The sequence below is a fragment of the Tachysurus vachellii genome, chromosome 15 (assembly GCF_030014155.1).
Source record: "Tachysurus vachellii isolate PV-2020 chromosome 15, HZAU_Pvac_v1, whole genome shotgun sequence".
NCBI classification, from domain to species: Eukaryota; Metazoa; Chordata; class Actinopteri; order Siluriformes; family Bagridae; genus Tachysurus; species Tachysurus vachellii.
In genome coordinates, this window is record NC_083474.1 from 14,574,242 (window position 1) to 14,598,768 (window position 24,527).

At 39.5% G+C, this 24,527-nt stretch overlaps 1 protein-coding gene across 2 annotated transcripts in view; it reads left to right on the top strand.

Annotated features, from left to right (window-relative positions):
* arhgap35a (Rho GTPase activating protein 35a) overlaps positions 1 to 24,527 on the top strand; it is a 66,535-nt gene that overhangs the window by 36,295 nt on the left and 5,713 nt on the right. For both annotated transcript variants that reach the window (XM_060887604.1, XM_060887605.1), the window contains 4 exons: positions 1,192 to 5,304; positions 10,619 to 10,760; positions 18,425 to 18,502; positions 21,442 to 21,573. In XM_060887604.1, the coding sequence (XP_060743587.1) occupies positions 1,576 to 5,304; positions 10,619 to 10,760; positions 18,425 to 18,502; positions 21,442 to 21,573 (4,081 nt within the window). In that variant the 5' untranslated portion in view covers positions 1,192 to 1,575. The remainder of the gene's footprint in view (positions 1 to 1,191; positions 5,305 to 10,618; positions 10,761 to 18,424; positions 18,503 to 21,441; positions 21,574 to 24,527) is intronic.

The following is a 24,527-nucleotide window of genomic DNA, read 5'->3' on the forward strand; positions in this document are numbered from 1 at the left end:
CTGAACATAAATGTTGGCACCAAAAAAGAAAACCTTTTGAGATTTAAAGAGAAATTAGTTATCTATATGAGCACCTACACATTAGAAATGCTCTTCCCCAACAATGGGGTTTTACATTTTTTATAAATCTCTTGCGATATAGTCCTGTGTATCATGTCATTGACTCATCTGATAACCGTGAGCCGTCAGTAAATCTCTGCTTTACAAAGAAATATATACTGTATGTGGGGACGACACAAACTCGACGAAAAGTAGTGCTGAGCTATACCAAAACTGGCAAAGATTGTTTTAGTGGAAATTCCAGTGAGGTATTATGGCTCCACATAATTTTAAAATAACTCAGTAGACAATAAGAAAGGTTTAGACAAAAGTCTAACCATGCAGCCAATTGGTACTCGGAGTTGGTCAGTTTCTGGTAATTTGTTTGTTGTATATTTAGAGATTGTGCAGCACACTCAGTAGCACTTCGAACTTGCCCACAGTCATTCTGATGTTCACAGCACAATTTATTTTATTCCACTTTTGGTTGGATGAACAGGTACTCCATACTTTCATTAATTTGGTGTTTACTTAGAAATTATCATCCTTATTGCTGCTGTCTGTGGTGAACCTTTGCTATTTATTTTAGATAGCAAAAGTAAACATCAGTATCATTAGGAAGCACTGTGGTTAAAAATGGTTGGGAATATTTTAATGACATTTAATGATAAACTTCTCCCCTATCTATTCATCTCATTTGAAAAAAGAGAGCTCAAGTTAAACTCCATTGTCTAAAAATTATTGTTTATTTTATTGTGGTTTTTTTATTTTTTTTTTTTATTCATTTGAGAGTTCAGATTCTGGAAAGGCTCCAGGTTGCAGTTGCAGTTTTTGAAAAGCCATTTGGCCTTCCTAGTTGCTTAATTAGTCCTAAGTTGCTTAAGAAAGCTTTCATCTTTGTATTGTGTGTATGTACCATGTACTGAGTTGATATCCAAACAAATGTAGCCACACATCAACCATGACTTGCCATGTCTTCTAATTATCTTTTGTACAATTGCATCAATTTGCCATGTAATTATTGGTATCCTTATTTCATTTTTGGGTTTTGTGATTATGGAAAAAACCTGCTGGGTTAATACCTGCATTGTCAAAAAAGAACACAAAGTGATGAAAATTTACTCACACTTGTTGTTTTCTTCTTTCTTCCAGGCATATATTCAAGGATAAACCCAAGAACTTGTTTCTACTACAGAACACTTGTGAAGAAATGGGCTGGAATTGTACTGCCTCCATCACAGCATTCTAAATACACATTGGACCTTCTCCCCTTCCTCCCAATTACCCAACCTCCCACTCACAGGCTTTTTGCCTCGTTGCTCTACAAAGATCCTGCATTTTTGCTCTAAGTGCACAAATGACACTGTATTTAAGATTTGGTCACTAAGAGTATTGAATACACTGTACCACCCCCTAAACAATTAAGAAGTTGAGGACCTTTTTATGTTCTGAATGTGTTTGGATGGATTAACAACCCAGTAGCTTTCAAACTAGAGCTTCTGGGAATGGCAAGATGAGTGGCCTCAAACGATAATTATGGCAAAAAAACAAGATCCCCGGGCACCAACCTACAACCTAGTTGTAGTAGGTTTGTCCGGGACTGAGAAAGAGAAAGGGCAGTGTGGGGTAGGAAAGTCCTGCATTTGTAATCGCTTTGTACGGCCCAGCGCTGATGATTTTTATTTGGACCACACCTCCGTTCTGAGCACTAGTGATTTTGGTGGTCGAGTGGTAAACAATGACCACTTTTTGTTCTGGGGTGAGGCAACACGAACATTGGAGGAGGGACCTGAATGCCGAATACATGTGGTGGAGCAGACCGAGTTCATTGACGACCAGACATTCCAGCCACATCGGAGCACTGCACTGCAGCCTTATATTAAGAGGGCAGCTTCCCCCAAACTGGCCTCTGCTGAAAAGCTCATGTATTTCTGTACTGATCAGCTGGGTCTTGAACAGGACTTTGAGCAAAAACAAATGCCTGAAGGAAAGCTTCTTGTAGATGGGTTTCTTCTTTGTGTTGATGTAAGCAGAGGAATGAACCGTAATTTTGATGACCAGATGAAATTTGTTTCCAACTTGTACAACCAGTTAGCAAAGACTAAGAAACCAGTTGTACTCGTGTTGACCAAGTGTGATGAGGGAGTTGAGCGATATATTAAGGACGCTCACACCTTTGCCCTGGCCAAGAAAAATGTGCAGGTAGTTGAGACTTCAGCACGCTCTAATGTCAATGTTGAACTTGCCTTCCTCACCCTAGTGCAGCTGATAGATAAGGGTCGAGGAAAACCGAAGATCATCCCTTACTTTGAGGCCCTGAAGCAGCAGAGCCAGCAGATAGCATCTGCTAAAGACCGCTATGAGTGGCTTGTCAATTGCATTGTGAAGAACCACAATGAAACATGGCCCAACATCAATCGCAGAATGCAAAGTTCCCCAGAATACAAAGACTATGTCTTCCTTGAGGGTACTTCCAAAGCCAAGAAATTATTTCAACAACATGTGCACAGGCTCAAACAGGAACACATAGAAAAACGACGCAAGGTTTATTTAAGTACACTTCCACAGGCTCTATTTTCTTTGGTACCAGCTTTAGATGAGATTGACCACTTGAGCTGGTCAGGGGTACAGAAGGTTTTAGAGACGAAACGTGGGTTCTCAACCTGGTTCGTTATTTTAGATGACACACCGTGGGAAACTACGCCACATATAGATAACATGGAAGATGAGCGCATACCCCAGGATCTTTTGGAAACCCCAGCTGCAGAAGTCATCTATGAAAGTCATTTAGAGCACCTGAGAAATGAGAGGAAACGAGCAGAAATGCGTAGAGAATTCAAAGAGAAACTGGTTGCATCTCCATTTGTCACTCCTGGCAAGCCTTGGGAGGAGGCTCGAAGCTTTATAATGAATGAGGAATTTTACCAGTGGCTGGAGGAACCGGAGTATCTAGATATTTACAACAAGCATCAGAAGGAGATTATTGATCAAGCCAAAGAGGACTTCCAAGAGCTTTTGCTAGAGTATTCGGAGCTGTTCTATGAGCTTGAGGTAGATGCCAAACCCAGCAAAGAAAAAATGGGAGCAATTCAAGAGGTTCTTGGAGAGGAACAGAGATTTAAGGCCCTCCAAAAACTTCAAGCTGAGAGGGATGCGCTTGTACTCAAGCATATCCATTTTGTCTACCATCCAACAAAGGAGACCTGCCCTAATAGCCCTTACTGTGTGGACAGCAAGATTGAGCAAATCTTGGCCTCAAAATTTCCTACTCGGTATGCATTTGATGGCACCTTAAAGTCACAGTATGGTGAGGGAAAAGTGGACAGGATTAATCTTGTAATCCTTGGAAAAGATGGACTTGCAAGGGAGTTGGCCAATGAGATTAGAGCAATGTGCACCAGTGATGACCGATATACACTAGATGGAAAAACGTATGAACTAGCGCTTCGGCCTATAGAAGGCAATGTACGCTTACCAGTTAACTCTTTTCACACACCTACTTTTACCCCACAGGGATGCCTTTGTCTCTATAACTCTAAAGAATCATTATCCTATGTCGTTGAAAGCATTGAGAAGCTTCGAGAATCAACCATAAGTCGAAGGGATAACAGCTTGGCACAGCTCCCCATGTCACTTCTATTGGTCACCAAGAGAGGAGTTGGATCAATTGGGGATATTGGAGGAGAAACTGCCCAAAGTTTAATAATACAAGGGCAACAAGTTGCTGGGAAACTGCAGTGCACTTACCTTGATCCTGCTTCTCCAGGTGCAGGCTATGCACGCAATCTAAATGAAAAGCAGATCAACCAAGTCCTAAAAAGCCTCTTAGATATACAGAGATCATCTTGCAGTCTTGGAAGTAGCTCCCCTCCTTTGCCAGCTCCACGTGCCCGTTTTAGAGACTCTCATGCTCAACAGACTTTGGAGGCTGATTTACATGTTGTAATGTGCGTCATGTGTGGAGACACTTATGATGTAGACCAACTTTTATCACCATTCTTACATTCTCAACACTGCAGACCTTCTGCCAACCTATCAATTGGCACATCAGTGTTGTTGGACCTTACTATTGGTAGCCAAAGACAAACCATTGACCTAGCTGTGCTATCATATCATTCTGCTTTTTCTTTACGCAAGAGCCGCTTAGTGCATGGATACATTTCAGTATACTCTGCAAAACGCAAGGCTTCCCTAGAAACACTTTGCGCCTTTCTTTGTGAAGTGCAAGACATTATACCTGTGCAGCTGCTGGCAGTTGGGGAGAGTCAAGCGGAGCTAACCGAATTGAATGTAGCACGTGATCAACTGCTTGAAGGGGAGGAGTTGGCTCATGAAATTGAGGGCCGTTTCAGTTCTGTTGTCTGTGGACCTGGTGGGGTAGTGGGTGGCTTACATCGAATAGATCTCTTCCAGCCCTTCTTAAAGGAGGTAGTTGAAAAAAGGACAATTGTAGAGGCCACACATATGTATGACAATGTAGCAGAGGCCTGCAGTACCAATGAGAGTGTCCATTCACCTCGTTGTGGGTCACCAAGTATTCCCTTGCTGGACTCTGAAGATGATGTCGAGCCCTCACCACCTTACCCCATCTATAGAGATGATAGCACTTTGACTCATGGCTTTAAGTATTCTGACCTGGAAAGTAGCGATACCTTCAGCGTTATTTCTGAAATCAGTACCTTTGAAAGCAAGCTTAACAACAAAGTTCCGCCACAGGTGCGACCCAAGCCTACAGTTACATTTGGGAAAGTTAGTCTCGGCTCCTACATGGACCATGGAGGTAACAGACGTTCATTACCTTCAGTCACATGGCCTCCAAGCAGTGATGGTGGTTATGATCCTTCTGATTATTCTGAGCCAGTAGATGCTGTACCTAAGCACCGCCCCACAGAAGAGGAAAACATTTACTCAGTCCCACATGATAGCACACAGGGTAAAATCATTACCATTCGCAATGCAAACAAGAGCCATTCTAATGGTGGGGGAAATGGCTCAGACAGTGAGGCAGACAGCAGTTCACTAGAGCGCAGGCGCAAATTGTCTGCTGTTGGAGTCAAGCCACGATTATACCGCGATCGCTCTAAACGTCTGGGGAAATTCAGTAATTTCCGCACAAGTTTTATTGGCAGTGATGATGAGCTTGGAGGTCCACCCAAAGCCAAAGAAGACGAGATTGGGATACAGAAGGGGGATAATTCTTTGAACGAAGAGTGTGAGGACCCTAAGAGAAACAAAATATTGAGGAGTCTACGCAGAACTGGCAAGGTACGCTTCAATCTGTGTATATACGCAGTTTTAAGGATTAAATAACTGAGTTCTGCTCATTTGTGTTTGCTGAGAGTGTTATGATGAGAAAATATATTCCGTATTAGCTTTTGTTTTGATGAAGCTGTAAACTATAGCAGTTTGACTTAGGCCAGGTAAAAAGTGTTTTGTTGAAATCTGTTTTATAGCTTTGAAATGGCATTTGTACTTTATCATTTGCAACATTGGCTGTTCATTTGTCCCATATTTTGTCATTAGCCTAAGCATGCTGTGCGTCACACTGCTACTCGGTGAGTTGAAAGGATTTAAGGCACAGGAAAATATTTTCCCTTTCTCTTAGGAATCTGGACATATGCGTGAACTAATATTGGCCATGTGTTTGAATTAAAAGGTATTATCTTTACTCAATACCTTATAAACAAGTAGTGTAGTTTGTAGTTTGCATAGCCTCATGGCTAAAAAAAAAACATCTGATATCAACAACAATCTGGCTGTTTAGTTCACACCATTGATCTCCATTTCTCCAGTGAAGTTCCACTTGCATAATCAACAGTACCAAATCATTTTAAGAAAAAAACAACAAGAATTTACTTTTAATTTTTTTCAACAAAAGCAGTAGGGTGATAATGATGCAACAAAATGCGCCAAATGCATTTAAAGCAATTGAACTTTTTTTGACTGGAGGTCATGATGTGCGTTATACGTATCTAAGAGTTGAAACATATAGAGCGCATGCTTGTTAGGTGATTATTTTCATTCATGGAGAGCCTTCGCCATTACCAGTAATCTTCACTTGTCAGGGGACCAACTGATCCAACAACTGAAAAGCATTATTGGTTATATGGTTATAAAATCATGTTAATAGATTAAAACAAGCTCATACTATATTCAGACAAAAATGCACATATTTTTGTATTGATTATAATTCAGAAATTCATCTTTTCAATCATAATTTTCTTCATATCCATAATTTCTTATTATTTTAGAGCTTAATTGTTTTTGTAGAAAGTAAACAGTTACTTTTACTTATTGTAAGAGTTCAATATTAAATATATCTGTCTTTTGCTCTTCCTCTCTCTCTCTCTCTCTCTCTCTCTCTCTCTCTCTCTCTCTCTCACTCACTCACTCACTCACTCACTCACTCACTCACTCACACTCTTACTCACTCACGCGCAAGCAAACTGCGTTGCTTTATCCTGGATTAAGGCAAATCTTTGACCCATGTTCTAATCACAAATTACAAACCTGGAGATGTAGCCGTATAGTCCGCCCCCACTCCCCTGTCCCCAAAATGACCTTAGCAAACCAGTTGCCATTTTAAATGCCTCTAAGGTGTGACACATTATTTGAATCCTGAAACTGGTTTGTCTGACTTTGTACCCATGTCCAGCCCAGTCAAGCGTTATTCTTGGCTTGGGTTGAAGTACTAAAAGTGTGGTGAATGTTGCATGACCAACCTTGGCTTTGTGTTGTAGTTGTTGTTACTCTGAAAATGCTTCAGGTTGCCCGAGGCGATCAGTAGAAGGAAATGAGTAGGACAAGTGAATTGTACTGAATAAATCAATTTAATTTAGTTAAAAAACTCAAATGCATATCAACACTTTTTAACACATGATTTTTGTAGCTGTGCCCTCCATTTAGGGTATGATATAATTCAATTATAACTGGAATGCTTATACAGCCAGTTATACAGCAGTTTCTCAGACCATCTGTCTGAGAAGCTGCTGTCATGGGTCTGGATAAGTCACCTGTTGCAGTCATAAGTGTAATGTCCAGCAATGCTCTTTTATATAATTGAGATATAATTGTTCCACTGTTTAAATTGTTATTGTTGCATAAATACCCTTAGGAAAAAACATCTATTAGCTTTAAGGAGCTGTATTTGTTTAGTCCATTTATCCACCCCTTGAGTCTTTCCTGTATTGGGTTGTCATCACTCACACATGTGTGCGCACGCACACACACACACACACACACATACACACACACACACATATATATATATATAAATATACACACACAACTTCTCTTGCTCACTCTTTTCCTCTCATTTTAATCTCCCTCTTGATAGGCCGGAAATGTTTGTTTTTCTCCTGCTCCCTTCAAAATCTCCTCACCCAGCCAGGGGAATGTTTTAAATTCCTGCATCCCCCTGTTCCACACTAATGCCCCATTAGTGTGAGGCTGCAGTAGAGAGAGCTTAAGTAGTGAACCTAGTTCCACCAGCAGGAATTTATTCAAATATTTTGGTGTGTGTGTATGTGTGTGTGTGATATTCATGATCTTGTCATATAGCTTTCAATGTTTGTCTTTCGCAAACATATTTTTTTACTAAGGCTTTACATGGAATGGAAAAAACCTTAATATGCTTTATATAGCAATATCAAGGATGAGATGCAATAAACTAAGACTATTTTAATGTCTTATTGGATGTGAAGCAAAACCTGAAGTCAAATGCTAACATTTCTCTTCTTAAAGCAAAAAAATAAAAAATTCTGCTGACATTATGCTGAGTGTATAATAAAAACATCGCAAGACATCTATTGGCTTCACAGAGTATTTTTCATGTATGAACTCTGTATATAATCATTTTATTATCCATAGAAAAATTTACATATTTATTCAAGAAAAGCAAAATTCTTGTCCATTCTTTTACTTCTATTCATGCAATAATTTTTTACTTATTTATGTAAGTCACAAATATGGCCCTGAGTTTCAGTGCCGGTTTCTCATCCACATTCCTGTTGCTCATAGTCTTTTTGGCGTTTGACCTAATTTTTTTCCCCAGTCTAATAGCAAATAGTGTGTTTGGCTGACCCTGTGTGTGGCTGTCTGTGTCTCTGTGTGTCATGTCAGACATGTAAAATGAGTCATGTCACGTGTTAAAAGTCTACATTGATGTCTACACTGAGTCATCACTGCTATTTGTATGAATACAAAAATAATATTAAAAAAATAAATAATTGCATCTCTCCATATGTCGCAATAAATATAACAACACGATTCATTTTGTAGCCCTTATTTATACATTATACTATGATGACACTAATGCTCCCAAAAATGGATTTATAAGGCCATGTTATTCATACCGAAATCCGTAAAGTTCAAGCTACATAAAAATGTATTGCTTGCAAAGGTTCAGATACGTAACTAAGGTGACTGAATGGTGACAACAAATACTTATTAATGCTAGAGCATTAATGAATAAATAAGAGAATTTGATTGTTTTACATCACAGACACAGATTACATCACAGACACAGATTACATCACTGACACAGATGAGCCATGTCAGTTTTAAATTTACACAAGCAAAAATATAGTTCTTTGTCTATTCGTTTTTAATTCTGTTTGTGTCAGTTTAATCATCAGAACAGAGATGGTAAGCAGAGATCTTTAGCTTGTAACTAGTCTGTGGTTTGATGAGCTTTTATTATTAATATTTTTTTAATTAATTCTTTAAATGCATAAGCTGCAACTACAAATCTGGATGCTTTGCTTTGATAAACTGGGACTAGTTTTCGCAGAGGTTTATCAGTTATACTTCAGTATTTTTTGTCTGCTGAAATATTTTTGCTGCATCAGAACCGTGGGCCCCCAGTGGACAACCCCCCTTAAAAAGGCTTGGAGCTGCAGTAGTTATTTTGCTGTTCTCTTAAAATGAGACGATGAGATGGACTGACTTCATATCACACTAAAGGAAACATATAAATTGGATAGAGTGCTCTGTGATGGTGCATATGAAAATGTATCACTACTCATAATCATTGATTTTAAAGTTGCAGAAGACATGAAGACTGTTAATGCAGGTTCTAATCTGATGAGCATCAGGCTCTCATGCTCTCTGTCCTCCTCTCTCCCTTTGTGTTGACTGACAGTGCTGCAGACATAGTGTGACGCTCTGCTGCAGAGCTTTCAGAGGACGGCAGGGTAACTGGACATCCAGATCATTTCTAAACAGAACCTCAATTATGCATGAACCGTCTATAGCCGGGAATGTCAACACATTCAGTTTGATTTGTGTAGCGGTTTTCACAGTAGATGTAGTCATAAAGAAACCTATCAGGAATAAACTAATTCCGAAGATGCTTTTTTTTATTTATCCCTAATTTTTATTTTTAAACCAGAGGCAACATTTGCAAGGAAAATCTCCCTGATGATGGAAAATTTTGGTACAGGTTTCTGTTTACTGTCTCTGTATCACTGTTTCAATCATGAAGCCCTATTTACTATAAAATCTGTTAAGTAACAGTGCCCAAAAAAATAAATAAATAAAAATTTCAGTGTACCTGTTAATTCCCATTATATGTATAGTATGACTATGTATAGTCATAGGTAGCGTGTAAATTATATACCCTAGAGTTTAGATTTTATAATCATTAAGTAATTCATCGACTAAAATAGTCTGTTTAGTTTATGATTCTTTCAGACAATGTTGTCTGTGATGGAATCTGAATGCTGTCATTGTCTGAAATGGTTTATTAATCATGAATTTTTTTATTTATTTTTTTATAATTGTTTTCTTTCTCCAATCATTCCCAGTCTATACATTGTTAACCTCTTAGTTGGCAAATATATTTCCATATTAATAACTATCAGTATTGAGACAATATTGACTTGAAATGCTTGTCTGTTATCAGATCAGACATGATGTATATTTTTATTCGATCCAGTTTGGTGTATTTTATGAGTGTTGTGAGCATATATAGTGTGTAAGGCCATGATATCAATCATGCATGTGAACACCCCACATGAACATGAAAATGTATGTAAATTTTGACAGAACTTGGCAACATGCACTTGTTAGTCACCTTGCATACTAAGAAGATGTCAGTATTAGATCAGTATCTGGTATCAGCCAATACTCAGAGTGCTGAAATTGATATTGATAACTGATAAAGCTACATTGGCGGATCAATAGTTTATTGATGTTCATCCTGGCCAGCAGAACTCCCAGCTGTAATTTGCTACTCAACTGTTAGGAGTTCATGATGGGTTAAGATGCAGTGTTAAGTTTCTCTGCTCATGTACAAAGTGGTAGTTGATCTCCTTCCTTAAATTTTATTTCCTGTAATGCATGATAAGTGGGGGTGCAAATAAGCATGATGGAGAGATCTGATTTCTGGTCAAATTTCAGATGTTTGAAATGAAATGGACCTTCCATACATTCTCTACATTTGTATTCTTTAACATATATCATTACATAACATTCTTTTTGATATGTTCATAGGCTGGTCACAGATGCAGTTGATGATGGTTCTTCTTCTCTTATTCTCTCTCTTTTTTTTTTTTTTTTTTTTTTTTTTTTTTTAAAGAAAACCAGGCCAAAGCCACGCCAGTCCATTTCTAAACCACTGGAGAGTAACTACTTTGGTGTGCCGTTGGTCAACGTTGTCACACCAGAGCGTCCCATCCCACTGTTCATTGAGAAGTGCATCCGTTACATCGAACTGACTGGTGAGCCCCATTTATCCCTTAACAGCAACCACAAACAACAGGCTAGATCACATCGCTCATACTGACAGCACTAAGATTAAACAGTAAAGATGGAGCTTTTAAGAAATAGGAGGAAATAGCCAAGCATGTTATCTAGAGTAGATTTATCATTATACATTAAAATGTGACAAACTTCTAAGAAATGTCCCCCAGTGTTGATCAGAGATTAGCACTCCTGATCAGAGATTAGCACTCTTGCTGATTAGGTAAAGGCTGCCAAGGTTAGTGAGGCAGTGTGACACAGCAGATGGTGTTGAAACTCCATGCAGACATGATGATAGAGATGAGGATACAGTGCTTGTGGGATCATTACTCTGTGGATAACAATGTTTGCTTGTAATTTCATTTCCTCCTCCGCTTTCTCTTCGTGTCCGGTTCCTTATTGGAGTAATTTTGATCCTCCACTCACCTGCTTGCAGCTATTCAACTTCCTGTCTATTATATCATGTCGGACATGTTGCTTTTTCTTTATTTATATATTTCTTTTTCCATGCCCTTGCCTTTTTCTTTTTTTTCTTGTTAATTCACACTTTCAGTTGGACCAGTCAGCTTCATATCCACACCATCGTGCGTACACACTTCCCTGCTCTGGTTTTATCAGTCGTTCAGGAAACCTTTGAACATTGTGACAACAAGCTTTTTCAGAGCAAGATAAAGTGGCTGAAATAGCTTGCTGTCCTTGTCACAACCTCAGGCACTCTGGAAGTCTGGCTTGAGAAACTGAAGGCTAGCTCACACAGCTGCTGTTTTTTTTTTGTCATGTATCTTATAATAAAACATATACCTTTCCTTTTTACAAACAAATTGAGACAGCATTTCAGTTAGACATGGGAGTCACTGTGCTGCTTTTTTTATTTAGTTTTTTTTCCTCCCTTCATTTGAAGGGTCCATTTGGAGTTTCCGTTTGCACCTAGGTGACAATAGTACTGACCACACAGTATTTTATAAAGCTCAGGGCTGTCAGGTGTCACGCATTGAGTGTGACAGTCATGCATTTCGGTCTTTTGTCACGCATTCCCTCCACACATTGTTTTTCTCACGCAGAAAAACCTTTTGACAATTTATCATATATTTAATATGCCGCATCACCCAAAATGTATCTGTCCGCACCGCTGTGTCTATGGAACCGGGCAGGAATCAAGCGCGTCTCCCCTGGAGCTCTTAGTCGAGCCTGACACTTATCAGCCAATTAAACAAAAGAGAGTACACAATAGCCAATCAGAAAATAGCACTATTGTATATGGGTAAGATTTAACGCAACAACCAATGGGGGAAAAAAAAAAAACATGAAAGCGAGGGGTATTTTCGATGGTCGGTTTGAACAAAACCAAAAAAATGGCTGGGCTTGAGTCGAACTGTTTTAAATGGGAGCAACATTACAAATGATAAAGGAGTCCAAAAAGGCAACAAACACTTACAATAAACATAAACATACAATAAACATCTCTCTCCCTCTCCCTCTCTCTCTCTCTCGCTCTCTCTCTCTCTCTCACACACACACATTAATAAATGGAAATTGAACAAATACTTTGTATTTGGTTAAAATGTGGTCAGTGATCCTAGTGAAACACTTGTGTGTGTGTGTGTGTGTTGTTGGGTGGTTGGAAATGTCACTCCTGCATGTCTTTAAAACTTGAGAGCCCTGAAAGCTATTTTTAAATATTGAAGTATGCATGCCTAACATTGGTAAAAAATATTTTTAGCAACATTAAATAACATTAGCAAACTATCAAAGTAGAGCACTGTGCTAATTTATTAAGTATTCATATTTACTACAAGCTAGCTAGCTTGAATTTAAGCATTATACAGTGCAGTTAAAACCAATCACTAGTGAGCCAGCTAATATTACATTTTGAAAATCTTTTGCAAAGGCCATTAGCATGTTTACTAACCTTAGGCTTGTTATTGTGTTGATCAGTTGGCAAAAGCCTAATAAACAATTGGCTAATTATTTAATTGAATAAACCAGTAGCGAAGTTTAATAGCATGCCGATGAACCTTAGGGTAACTATTATATTTTACAAACTAGTAACCAAATTTGCTAAGTGTGAGCCCTTTTGCCTCCAGCTTGATGACTGAATCAAATTACAGGGTAGGAATTTTTGTCCACTTAAGAGAAATCAAAGCTTCATACAAATCTCATACATTCCATACAATGACTTTGTGACCTGTAACTCCAAAATATGTGTTTCTTTGGGTAAAATATTCAATAAATATGCTGTTTAGCTTAGTCCCACTGTTTCATGTAAGGTTAAACAAACTGAATTGTAATTACAGCTGGCTCAACATACCATACATAATGCTGGTGTAAATGCACAAACAGTGACTTACACTTTGCAGATGTTTTGCATACGTGTCACATCAAATGTGAATTCAAGATAATTGCAAGCCATGATGTTTCCAGATGTTTGTGAGTGTTGCTTGTCATGAGCCTCTTTCACAATCTACTTTCCCTTTCGTCACACAGATTGCAGCCTGGAGTTTGTCTCTGTCTGTTAAATAGCATCGTTCTGTGAAAACATGTTTCATTGACATGCTAAGGGACAAAACTACCAGCTATGGTGAGAGCTTTTCAGCGATCAGTCACGGTGAGGTCTGATTATTATGGTGTAGGATGTTCTGAGATGATGAGCAACATACATCCTCACAGATTGGGATCTGCAGTAATGCTGTGTTCCTGTAGCTTTTCGTGGGGAATGTACAAGTGTTGTTAACATCTGTTTGAGCAGCCAGCAGAGATTTGATTTGGGTCAGCACCGTTAGCATGGTTAGCTTACAGGGATTAGGGTTGTCCATGGGGAATTAATTCATTGGCCCTTATATGTGACTGTAGTGCAATTCTTTGTGTTGGGGGAACAGATAGCGATTCCTTTGGGAAGGCAGATGTCCAGCACTATCTAAAATGAAGTCGTAAACTGTGAGCCATGCACAAATGTTGCGCCCGTGGTTTTCTAAAACGTAGCTGAGGATAGTGCATAGACAGACACTACACTCTGCATGCACAGTTTATAGTCTGTGTGTTTATATCTCTGAATAGAAATAGAAAATTTCAAACTTCAATGTTGGAGTTACTTGTGAATGTAAACCCCACCCTTTGGACCAAACCTTTTTACCACTAGGGGGCATAAAGAAGTATTGATGAGATGTATCCCTGTGTGTGTTTCTGCAATAGCAGTGGAATGCAAGGCTCAGCAATGTAATTTTCTGCTCAATAGCTTCCCCATAGAGATCGATATCTGAGACCCGGAAATGAGTACAATCTTTGGTCTCAGTTCATTTCTGGAGTCTCTGGGTGGAGCCAACTGCTACAACTCACCACACACTGATGCACTGATAGCAACAATAGTGACACACTCACTTGAATTCACTTCCTTGCCTTCTTAATTACCGCATCTTCCACATCACTGCAAGCAATTTGGATGGGAGTTTAAATTCTTTTATAGCAACTCCATGACTGTGACAGAATCAGACATCCTTCTGGCTGTTAGGATTGTAAATTAATACATTAGTAAATTAATAAAAACAAAAAAGTGGGGAAATCTGTGAAGTTCAGTGATGTTCAGTAAATCCGTTGAGAAAGGAAGCTGCCTTTTTTTTTTTTTTTTGCAAGAATTCAGACCTTTCACAATTAAGTAATTACAGAGGCACAGATAATGATTAATGTGCATTTAATTCTATGGCCGATGTTTTGCTCCACATCACTCAGGCAAACCACACTACCCACTCTGAGAGCTGTGTTACCATTTTTTTAATGATCACAGTTATGTAGCCAGATGTGCTTAGTCACAGTTGCCAAAGTGTATTTTTAACACACACCAGTACTGTTTCTCTTTCATATTCATTAGGAAAGTAAGCATAGACCCTGGTAATGAGTCATTACTAAACCCTACGATTGGGAAAAATGTGAAAATGAAGACCTCTGACCCCCTGACATTACCCCTAGAACGGCATACACGTTATGTGTTAAGACGCGTTTGCAGTTTGACTTTTATTTTGCTCACGCGTGCCCCTATCTTTGACGCTACCAAGGCTTTGTCCACCAATTGTTCTTTAGGCTTCCTGCTTGTCATATTTTTGTACCCCTGTCTTGTACTCTATTTTCTTTATCCCTTCATTTCTTCTTCTTCACTATCATTCTATTAACATGTTCTAGCATGTCTGGGCATGCTTTATGCGGTTTGGTATTCATGGCTGACGTAAAGGCCAGCAGGCTTTGCCATTCTTTCAGCCTGGTGACCTTGTCACTAATGGGAATACTGTGAGAAAGTGTAACATTTAGACACTGCTTTATATTAACATGCATTTCAAGTGATTTGATCAGAAGTGACCAGTGTTAAATGCAGCTGTGAACGGGGTCAAATCTTTTGAACCTAAGAATGGAGTCACGAAACCTTTATCAAGCAAAATACTCATATTAAAAATGCCATATCCAAATAATAACAACATAAGGAAGAGTATGAAAGTATCCAGTGGCATACAGCACTTTGTGAATAGCCCATTACTTATTGTACAGATTTGTATTATTACTAGTTTAATTAGCTTGTGGATGCTATATGAAAGGTGCATTGTAATTAAAGAAAACAATGAGAATTATAAAATTATATACTTTGGTAATGTTCCACCATCAGCCTGTCTAGATGCATATTAATAGATGAATATATTTTTGTTTGATTTTAGCTCCTCATATACTGTACAGTAATACCAAACCCCAAATGTCTTTACACACTACACATGTTCACTGTGTGGTGTATAATAATATTGTCATTCTAGAATCTGTGCACTGTATACTCCATAGACTTTAATTTGGGTTTCGGCTACAGATTCAAATACCCTTATGTAATGAAGGAAAAAGGAAAATAGCACAGGATTGCGTGGTCAGCAGAGCTATTTGTGAAATCCGATCCCAGCAGACATGATTTCTACACATGACAATACCAGGTGTAAACAGTTCTCAGTGGTGTATTTTTGATTTAATACGAGCTCTGAAGAAGACCATAGATGCAGGTTGTATTACAGGACGAAATTCACTCTTACATATGAAGGAGTGGCGTACAGATGAACATGCTTCTGAACGATTTTGTGTAGTTCACATTTATGTGATACTGCTGAAATGCCAGTGTAGTGCATAGCTCAGAGAGGATATGCATAACTTGCCTACAGGAAATGACCTCGCTTTGGGGGTTACAAGTGCTGCTCAGGAAGCTGTGCATCAGTGGTGCTAAGGGCATAGTGAGCATTTGACCTCTGTGCTTTGACCCCTGTGTGAGCATGGAGACTTCTCCTTGTGTGTGTATGTGTGAGTGTGTGTATGACCTTACATTCACTGATATTTGGAGAATAATGGATTGTGATTATGACATGCACTCACAGAGCAAGAGAGCGAGAGCTACAGATATGAAGGAGGACTTCCTTGTATTGTCCTCGCCCGGACACTTTCAAGCAGGATGCAGTGTCTCTTCCCCTCTGTTCTCTCTCTCTCTCGCTCTCTCTCACTTTTTAGAATGGTTAAGCTTCTGAGAACTTCTCCTGAAACACTAGGAAATACCATTGTTATGGTTATTGACAACAGTGCAGAGAAATATGAGTAATTCTAGCTAGTGAATTGGGCTTTTTTATTTTTAAAAGCTGCGTGAGGCAGTCTTTTGTCCCAGCTAAGTATAGAAAAGCGAATCAGAGTTTAGGGTTCATTTTACACTCTGACAAGTACCTGTTTTGTGTTTTCATAGCAACACCATTCTCAGTTGTGTCCCGGGTTTAGACTGGTCCTAAACAATTATCTTTCTTATATTATCCTGTGGTCTGGGATGTGGAAATCTAACCTTAACCTCTCACAGACCATGTCCAATAAAAAAAAAAACAGAGTGTCAACATCCTGGGTAGATTACTGGTCACTGAGGCAATTGGTAAAAAGAAATTCAAGAATCCAAGTAAAGTCGTCGTGTGACGACAGGAGCTGTTATGGGGGAACAATTTATGAAACACTGTATTTAACTGATCAGGAATTTTTAATTTCAGCGAATCTTTTAGTGTGGAGGGTTTGATGAATAAACAACAATCCAGCACAGCAAAAGTTAAATGTTTTATTCTTTGTGTGGGATTTTCTTATTTTCTTTGGTTGGCATTGTAAAAAATGTAATGTGTCCCAAGCCCATTTCTGCTAAAACTTGTTTAAAGGGTGGTTAAAGTTTGGACCATCAGTTGGTGCGGTCAGACTTTGTTGTCATTTTCTCCACCTCACCACTGCTTTAAATTAGTTTTGGCTGGATTTAGAGTTAAAATAATAATTCTGCTTGACATTCAGATCTGGAGTATGTGAATCAGTAGAGGAAATGTTCATTAATGAAAATAAGGGATAATGAACTGTGAATTAGTCATTGTGGCAAATGATGTCCCGGTATATTATATTCACTGATGTATTGCTTTGTGTGACTTCATGCTGCATTGTAAGCTGCATTGGCATTCAGTCTAGTAATCACATCACATGAGCATAAAAAGCAGTCAGATCTTAATGTCATGGTTGGTTCACCCTGCTGGGCGTTATTCTGCCACAGTGACTCACACTGTTATTTTCCATTGCATTTTGCCTCACTGCTTTTTCTGTCACTCTCTTGCTCTGTATTGCATTCCTTTTCTCGCTCATTTTTACCCTTTGTCTTCTGTTATGATGTATACAGATGTGGAAGAGACCCTATCTGTCTGCTCATACACACAAACTCCTAGAGCCTGAGGCTCCATAGAAAGGAAGTTCACATAGGAGCAGGTGGCAAATCAATGAGCTTCACTACTATGCCAAGCTGCCTTGTTTCCGAGTTTGTCTTGAGCTGTCCATCACTGCAGAAGTGTTGTCAGCATCTGTAGAATGAGGGTCCAGGGTGTAAATGCCTGGGAGAAAAAACACAAAATGATATCATGTTTGTGTGCTGTTGGTGGTTGACATCCTTTTTTATTGACTTGTTTTGATTGGCTAAACACCGCAGGCAGTTTTTTTGTGATTAGATGAATGGAGCCTTCTGGAGGATTACCTTCCCGTAATAGGAACCTCGGGCATCTGTAGTGCTTGACAGAAACAAGGAGGAAGTTAAATGAATACTCTGGACTGTTTAGACTTTTGAATTAATACTGTCTGAGTGTTTGCTCTGTCATTTAGTTTAAATATATTTAGTTCCCAGGCTATATGTGACTCAGATTTTAGAAGAACTTGACCTTCTCATCCTTGGTCAGAACTTGGTCATCCTAGTGATACAAGCCAATCACTGTTATCTCTTGACACATGTATACAAAATTGGTGCGCCAAGCATTGTGAGATCTAGCTTTACACATCTTGGGCTTCCCATCCAAGTGTTTTGTTCAATAGGAAAGAACTTTGTCGCTCCAGGGACATGGGTCTAATTACTGTCTGTGCCGATTTGCTTGTTTTCCCCATGTCACTCTGGGTTTTTGCAGGGATCTCAGGTTTCTTCACCTATTCAAAAAACATACCAGTCAGGGGATTGGTTTCTCTAAATTGCTCCAAGGTGTGAGTGACTGTGATGGTCTGCAATGGACCGGCATTCAGTACATTGTGTTTTCCTGCCTTGCAACAAGATCTGCATCAAAATTAATAGGTTCTCTCTCATTTTTTCCAGGTCTGACCACAGAGGGAATCTACAGGGTGAGTGGCAATAAAGCTGAGATGGAGAGCATACAGCGGCAATTTGACCAAGGTGAGTCATTATACATTAGTTCACATACTCATTATCAGTTGATTTTTTTTTTTTTTTTTTTTTTTTTTTAAAATTAAAAAGTTTTCACAGATTTTATTTCACTGCAAAACATGAAATAAAAGAGACTGGGTAGAGCATTTACTATTGCTTGTATTGTGCTAGCTGTTACACAATAGCTGGTTTAGCTTTAACAATTAAAAATAAAGGGAAAGCTTGCAGAACTTTAAGTGACCTGAGGCTGATTAATGTGTGGACCAAAATCTAGCCATCTGATCTGATCCCTCAGAAGAGTTACCATTGCACTGACTGCTGAAAACGTTCGTGCTGGTTATGACTGAAAGGTGTCATAACACAGTGCATCACAGAATGTTCATGCTGATCCCTGGCCAGTGAAAGCACCTACAATGAGCATGTGAGCATCAGAACTGTAGAAAAAGTTGGCCTGCTCTGATCAATCACAATATCTTTAACATCTTGTGTGTCTTTTACCTGTGGAAAAGGTGGAACCAGGATGCATTATTGGAAGAAGGCAAGCCAGCAGAGGCAATGTGATGTTCAGTGCTGGTAAACATTAAGTCATGGGATTTGTGTGAATGTTACATGTACCACCTACTTAAACATTGTTGATGACCCCTTCATAGCCACATTATTCTCTAATGACAGTGTTCCCTAATTTAAGTGTTGTAGTAGACCAGCATAATACACCATTTAACAAGTAAAAGTCATCTCAAACTGCATTCATGACCATGACAGAGAGAGTTTTCCAGTTACCAGATCTAAATCCAATGTAACATTTCTTGGATGATTCAGAAAGGTAGATTTGCAGCATGACACTGCACATGAAAGTCTGCAATCATGTCACTACAGACAAAGTGGACTCCATGCACAAAGAATTAAGGCTGTTTTGAGAGTAAATGGAGGCCCACATCAGTATTAATATAGTTTTGCTAACAAAGTGCTCTGTAAGTACCTGTACCTTATATCCAGTCCACTATTACATGACCACTACCACTATGCCCCTGGAAACATGGGAAATGTTGAAATGTCAGCACTGTTTGTGAATTCTGGCTCTGAGAGTTCCTCAAACTCCTCTACATCAGAGTACATGTTAATAAAAGGTCACTAGAGATGCATTGAGCTGTTTTGTTGAACTCCAGTATTTCTGCTTGTACCCACGAGCACTGTAATAACCAATTAATTTGGTTCTATTTGTCAGAATATAAAAAAACTATTAGCCTAATTTGACTGACTGTACCCCTGCTCAGATAGTTACTAAGGATGAATGAATAAACAATGCAACGATCCAACTCTTGTCTTAGCCGGATACACTGTGAACCTTTCTGGCAAGCTTTCAAGCAAGCCTTTCAAATGTGCTGAATATTGAACCTGTTTATTGCCAATGATGTATTAATATTTAGTCAGATACCTAAAGCAGTTTTGCTAAGTAGTGTAAATACTGTATTAGCATCCTGACCCAAAAACTGTTCTCCTGTCATTAATGATAACTGGCAGAAACACGTTTTTGCTGTGATTATAAATATGATTATACTTGTACATGTGCTCAGTACAACAAAATAATACAGCCTGGAGTTAAGCCTTGGGTGCTGCTGGAACAGTGAGGGATAAGGAGTCTGTTCAACAGCGCAGAAGTGGCAGATTTCAATTTTAGACTAATAAAATAAATGACTTATGCACACACAGCATATGGTTGCTTTGGACCTTGATATAATCTGAACTGAGCACTTTTGGGATCTCCTGTATCTGCATTTCAAGGCTTCTGTTATGAACAATTCACATTCATATTGACAAGAGCATTGTGCAGCAGTTCTGCTTAATTAACCTGACGTTTTCTACAGCTATCGATTCAGCTCTAGAGTCTAGATGGATCATTATGCGTATTATGAGTGTGAGCGCTTTACAGTGCCAATATTGAATTGAAATTCTGAAAACTTTCTGCTTATGCATCCATATACATTTGTTGTGTGCATTGACTGTGCTTTGGCACCTTTGTGTCTAGAGAATAGGGAAAGAGGGTCAGTTAATTACTCGCATATTGGTTTTTCGTAATTAAGCATGTGCAAATACATGCGCTGATGCACTGCTGGGTTCTGTCAGGGTTGGTTCGGTCTGGCGTGAACTAATAGGAGATGAGGATCGGAGTAATAATAAGAGTTTAATCGATTATGCCCTAGCACAGCCGTGTTACTACAGAAGCTATTGCATGCAAGTAACAACTAGCATGCGGACAGCCACGAAATGGTACAGATCCACAGTGTGACCTATTCTGACCTTATAAAACACTGTATATTTAATGATTGTTGAATAATTTATCCAATGGGGGGGAAAAGAAAATCATTAGCTCCCTATCTCTAGCACTGCTTCTGGTCTCCCTCTCTGTAAGAAAAGCAACAAACCCTAATCAGAAGGCAACATTTTAATTAAGTTTTGCTTTTTCCTTCTGCAGTCAGTAAGCAGCCTCACACCATTGATTTGTTCTTTCTTCTGCAGAATATAAACTACATTCTTGCAGTGGATTCAAATGCTCTGATAACGCTTGCATGGTTTTAATCAGATCGCTTTTCTTTGTCCTTGCATCTGTAATTTTTTTTTTCTCTGTCTCCATTGTTCTTTTGTACACAAAACTCTTCTCACTTGGTATGTGAGTCCTCCAATGAGACACACAGTCCATGGGAATATGGGTAATTTAGCAATTTACAGAGACTGCACCGAACACAATGGTTGTTTATCGCACAGGATTTGAAACAAAATTGCTGTCCTAATGTCTTGTCAGCCAGTGGGTGGCTTCTTCATGTTAGCATACCAGCTTCTTTTCTTTTAGGTTGTATGTGAGGAACTGTGTTTGCTATTACTCGTTTTGTTTGCTGAAATTGTAATGAAATCTGTGTATTATCTCTCTATTCTTGATTTCTGATTGTTAGATCCTACTTTGGACCTGGTGGAGAAGGACTTCTCTGTGAACACTGTAGCTGGAGCAATGAAGAGCTTCTTTTCTGAGCTGCCAGACCCTCTGGTGCCCTACAACATGCAGGTGGAGCTGGTGGAGGCCTTTAGTAAGTACTGCCATAAAGTTTAAAAAAGAAAAAACATTTATTTGTAAAGAAAATATTATTTGTCCATAGTTTCATTGCAGCTGTGTTGCATTTTTAAATCTCAAACTGAATGCAGATTGAAGCTGTATCTCAAACACCTTCTCATAATTTGGTGTTCACACTAGAGAACTCAGATACATAGTGCAATGTTAATGCCAATAGGATGTGCTAAAACTGTTTAAAAATTAAATATGAACTGGTGGACACTTTTTCCATTCGGTGGCCTTAGCCTGCACTGTTACGGAAGAGGTGCTGCGATCAGAGGGTTATGTGTTCCAGGTTTTGCCAAATAGCTGACACACTATGGCATTTGAATTCAGCAGTTCTCCTTGCAGTAAAATAAATGTCAAATAAAACAGGAAGGACCTTCTCAGTGCAGACTGTTGTATGAATTTTATACATTCATTCATTCATTCACTCATTTTCTACCGCTTATCCGAACTACCTCGGGTCACGAGGAGCCTGTGCCTATCTCAGGCATCATCGGGCATCAAGGCAGGATTCACCCTGGACGGAGTGCAAACCCATCGCATGGCACACACACTCTCATTCACACACTACGGACAATTTTTCCAGAGATGCCAATCAACCTACCATGCATGTCTTTGGACCGGGGGAGGAAACTGGAGTACCTGAGGAAACCCCTGAGGCACGGGGAGAACATGCAAACTCCACACACACAAGGCGGAGGCGGGAATCGAACCCCCAACCCTGGAGGTGTGAGGCGAACGTGCTAACCACTAAGCCACCGTGCCCCCTGAATTTTATCCAGCTAATCATATATTGGGTTCACTGGTTAAACATGTGCATTATGTCTATTTAATGAACACGTTAGACTCCTGTAGGTGTGATTTTGAGGCCTTTAGAGAGTTACGGAATTGTGGAATTAACTTGAAATTTAATTCAATTGATCAGTTAAATAGTTTACCAGCTGTTAGAGCTCAATATTAAATACAATAATTTTGTGGGTAGTCAGGGACTATAAACAGTGTGCTACACTACCTTTTGAGTTTTAAAATAGACTGTTGTTTGTTTATTCGGGCAGTTTTGGTTAGGTTCAGTGATGAGATCATCTTATTAATTTCCAGTTAGTGCAGTATATAAAGCAACACAATAGTGCCTCTCATTGTCAATTTCCCTCGTCAGTAAGATGAAGAATGTACTCTTCACTTTTGTAACCTGATTAGTCTAATGGTTCGTTCTGTCGCTATTAGTCTACTATTAATCAAAGCTTGCCCAACTTCCTTATGAAGAATCAGAGAAGGTGGTCAAAGAGGGTATTTTTGTGTAGCCGAGGTTTGTGTGAGCTCTATCCTCCCTGCCTAATGCACATAGATTTAAATTCCACAGCTGTATAAAAATAGCAATGCAGAACAATGCTGCTTGCATAGCTGCTGCATCCACATGCATAGTCATGGTCTAAATATGCTCTGTGCTGGCTTGTTCAAAGGGCTGTATATTAAAAAAATGAAAGGGCGAGGTTTTGTGTAATGAGGGCTATCTGCAGTGGGGGGTTGTTTTGCTCACACAGCACTGAGCTTCATCTTCATGCAGTGTGAAATTCTGTGTTAGGTGCTGGGCATTTCTCCAATTCCAGGATGCACCAGCAATTAGACTGAAACTGCAGCTTATGCCTGTAGTTAGCCTGCTACTTGGGAACATTTGAGCATGTTACCGAAACACTTTTAAGCACTTCAGTCCTTTGGAGAAACACTCCAGCACGATGTCACTCTGCCAAGTAGAAGACTGAGAGCAAGCCCAAGCAGTGTGACCGGCTTTAAGTGCATTTTTTACTTGCAGTACTCTTAGGCTGTCAAGGATGTCTTAGTATATGTTAACGTAATAGAAGCTAGTCGAGCTGAAACCATAAATGCAGCCCTTCTGCCTTTTTAGACATTTATTACTCCAACACTCAGGAGGAGACAGTGAGGGAAATATGCACTTATCAAGCATAGAACACTCGAGAAAAAGCGTACACATAGTGATTGTAGTGTTCTTGAAATGTTGTTTGGGGGATGATGAGAGAGACGGAGGGGAAAAGGACAGACGGCAGGTTACGTGATTGCAGAGTCACTCCCTGCAGGTGGTGGGTGGAGCTCCAGGCTGGCCCGTCTGTCACTGAGCGTCATGGCAACAATGCAGCAGGCTTGTTCAGTGTCAGCGGCTGTGAAGCTAGATGTCTAAAATGTCTGCATTGTACCGGCATTTACTCAATACCTTTGGCCATGAATAACAGATAAGCTATCTCAGGGAGTTCAAGATGGGGAGTTTGACATATTGCGTTAAACATAGATGAATTGCCTCAGCAGATGAGTGTACAGTGAAGGTTGACGGTTGTGATCTGATTCCGATTGATTACAGACTGTTAATATCTTTTGAAGATGAAATCACAGCAATCCCAAGGCATAAGCTGCTGGGAATGTTTACGCTGGTGTTACTCCGTTAAATTGTGCATCAGTGGATGTGTGAGGGTGTGGGGTGTGTGTCTGTGTGAGGAATAGTGGCGTGTTAAACTGACATCAGTCTGTGTGTCTGTGTTTGATACTTTCGAGCAGCACATCTGCCATAGTGGTCACGTGTTTTGATACAGAGCTCTCTGAGGGCTGATGTAAGCCGATCTGACTCAGTGCATCCAACGTTCTTGCAGCACCCAGGGGACGCACGTGTGTGAGTATGGGTGTGTGTGTGCGCTGTTTGATTTTTGCCTCATCCTGTAAGCATCTCTCTGTCTCCCCTGATGACAGTGATAGGAAGTCAGGCACCATATGCAGTTCTAGAAGGATCCACCCTTTCTTAGTGCTAGAGCTGAATATTGGCTCATGACCTTTCATTCGGGTGTGTATCAGCTCTGGCGGAACAAATTCGCCTGTTTGAAAATGACTCATATGTATGCGTGTGTGTGTGTGTGTGTGTTG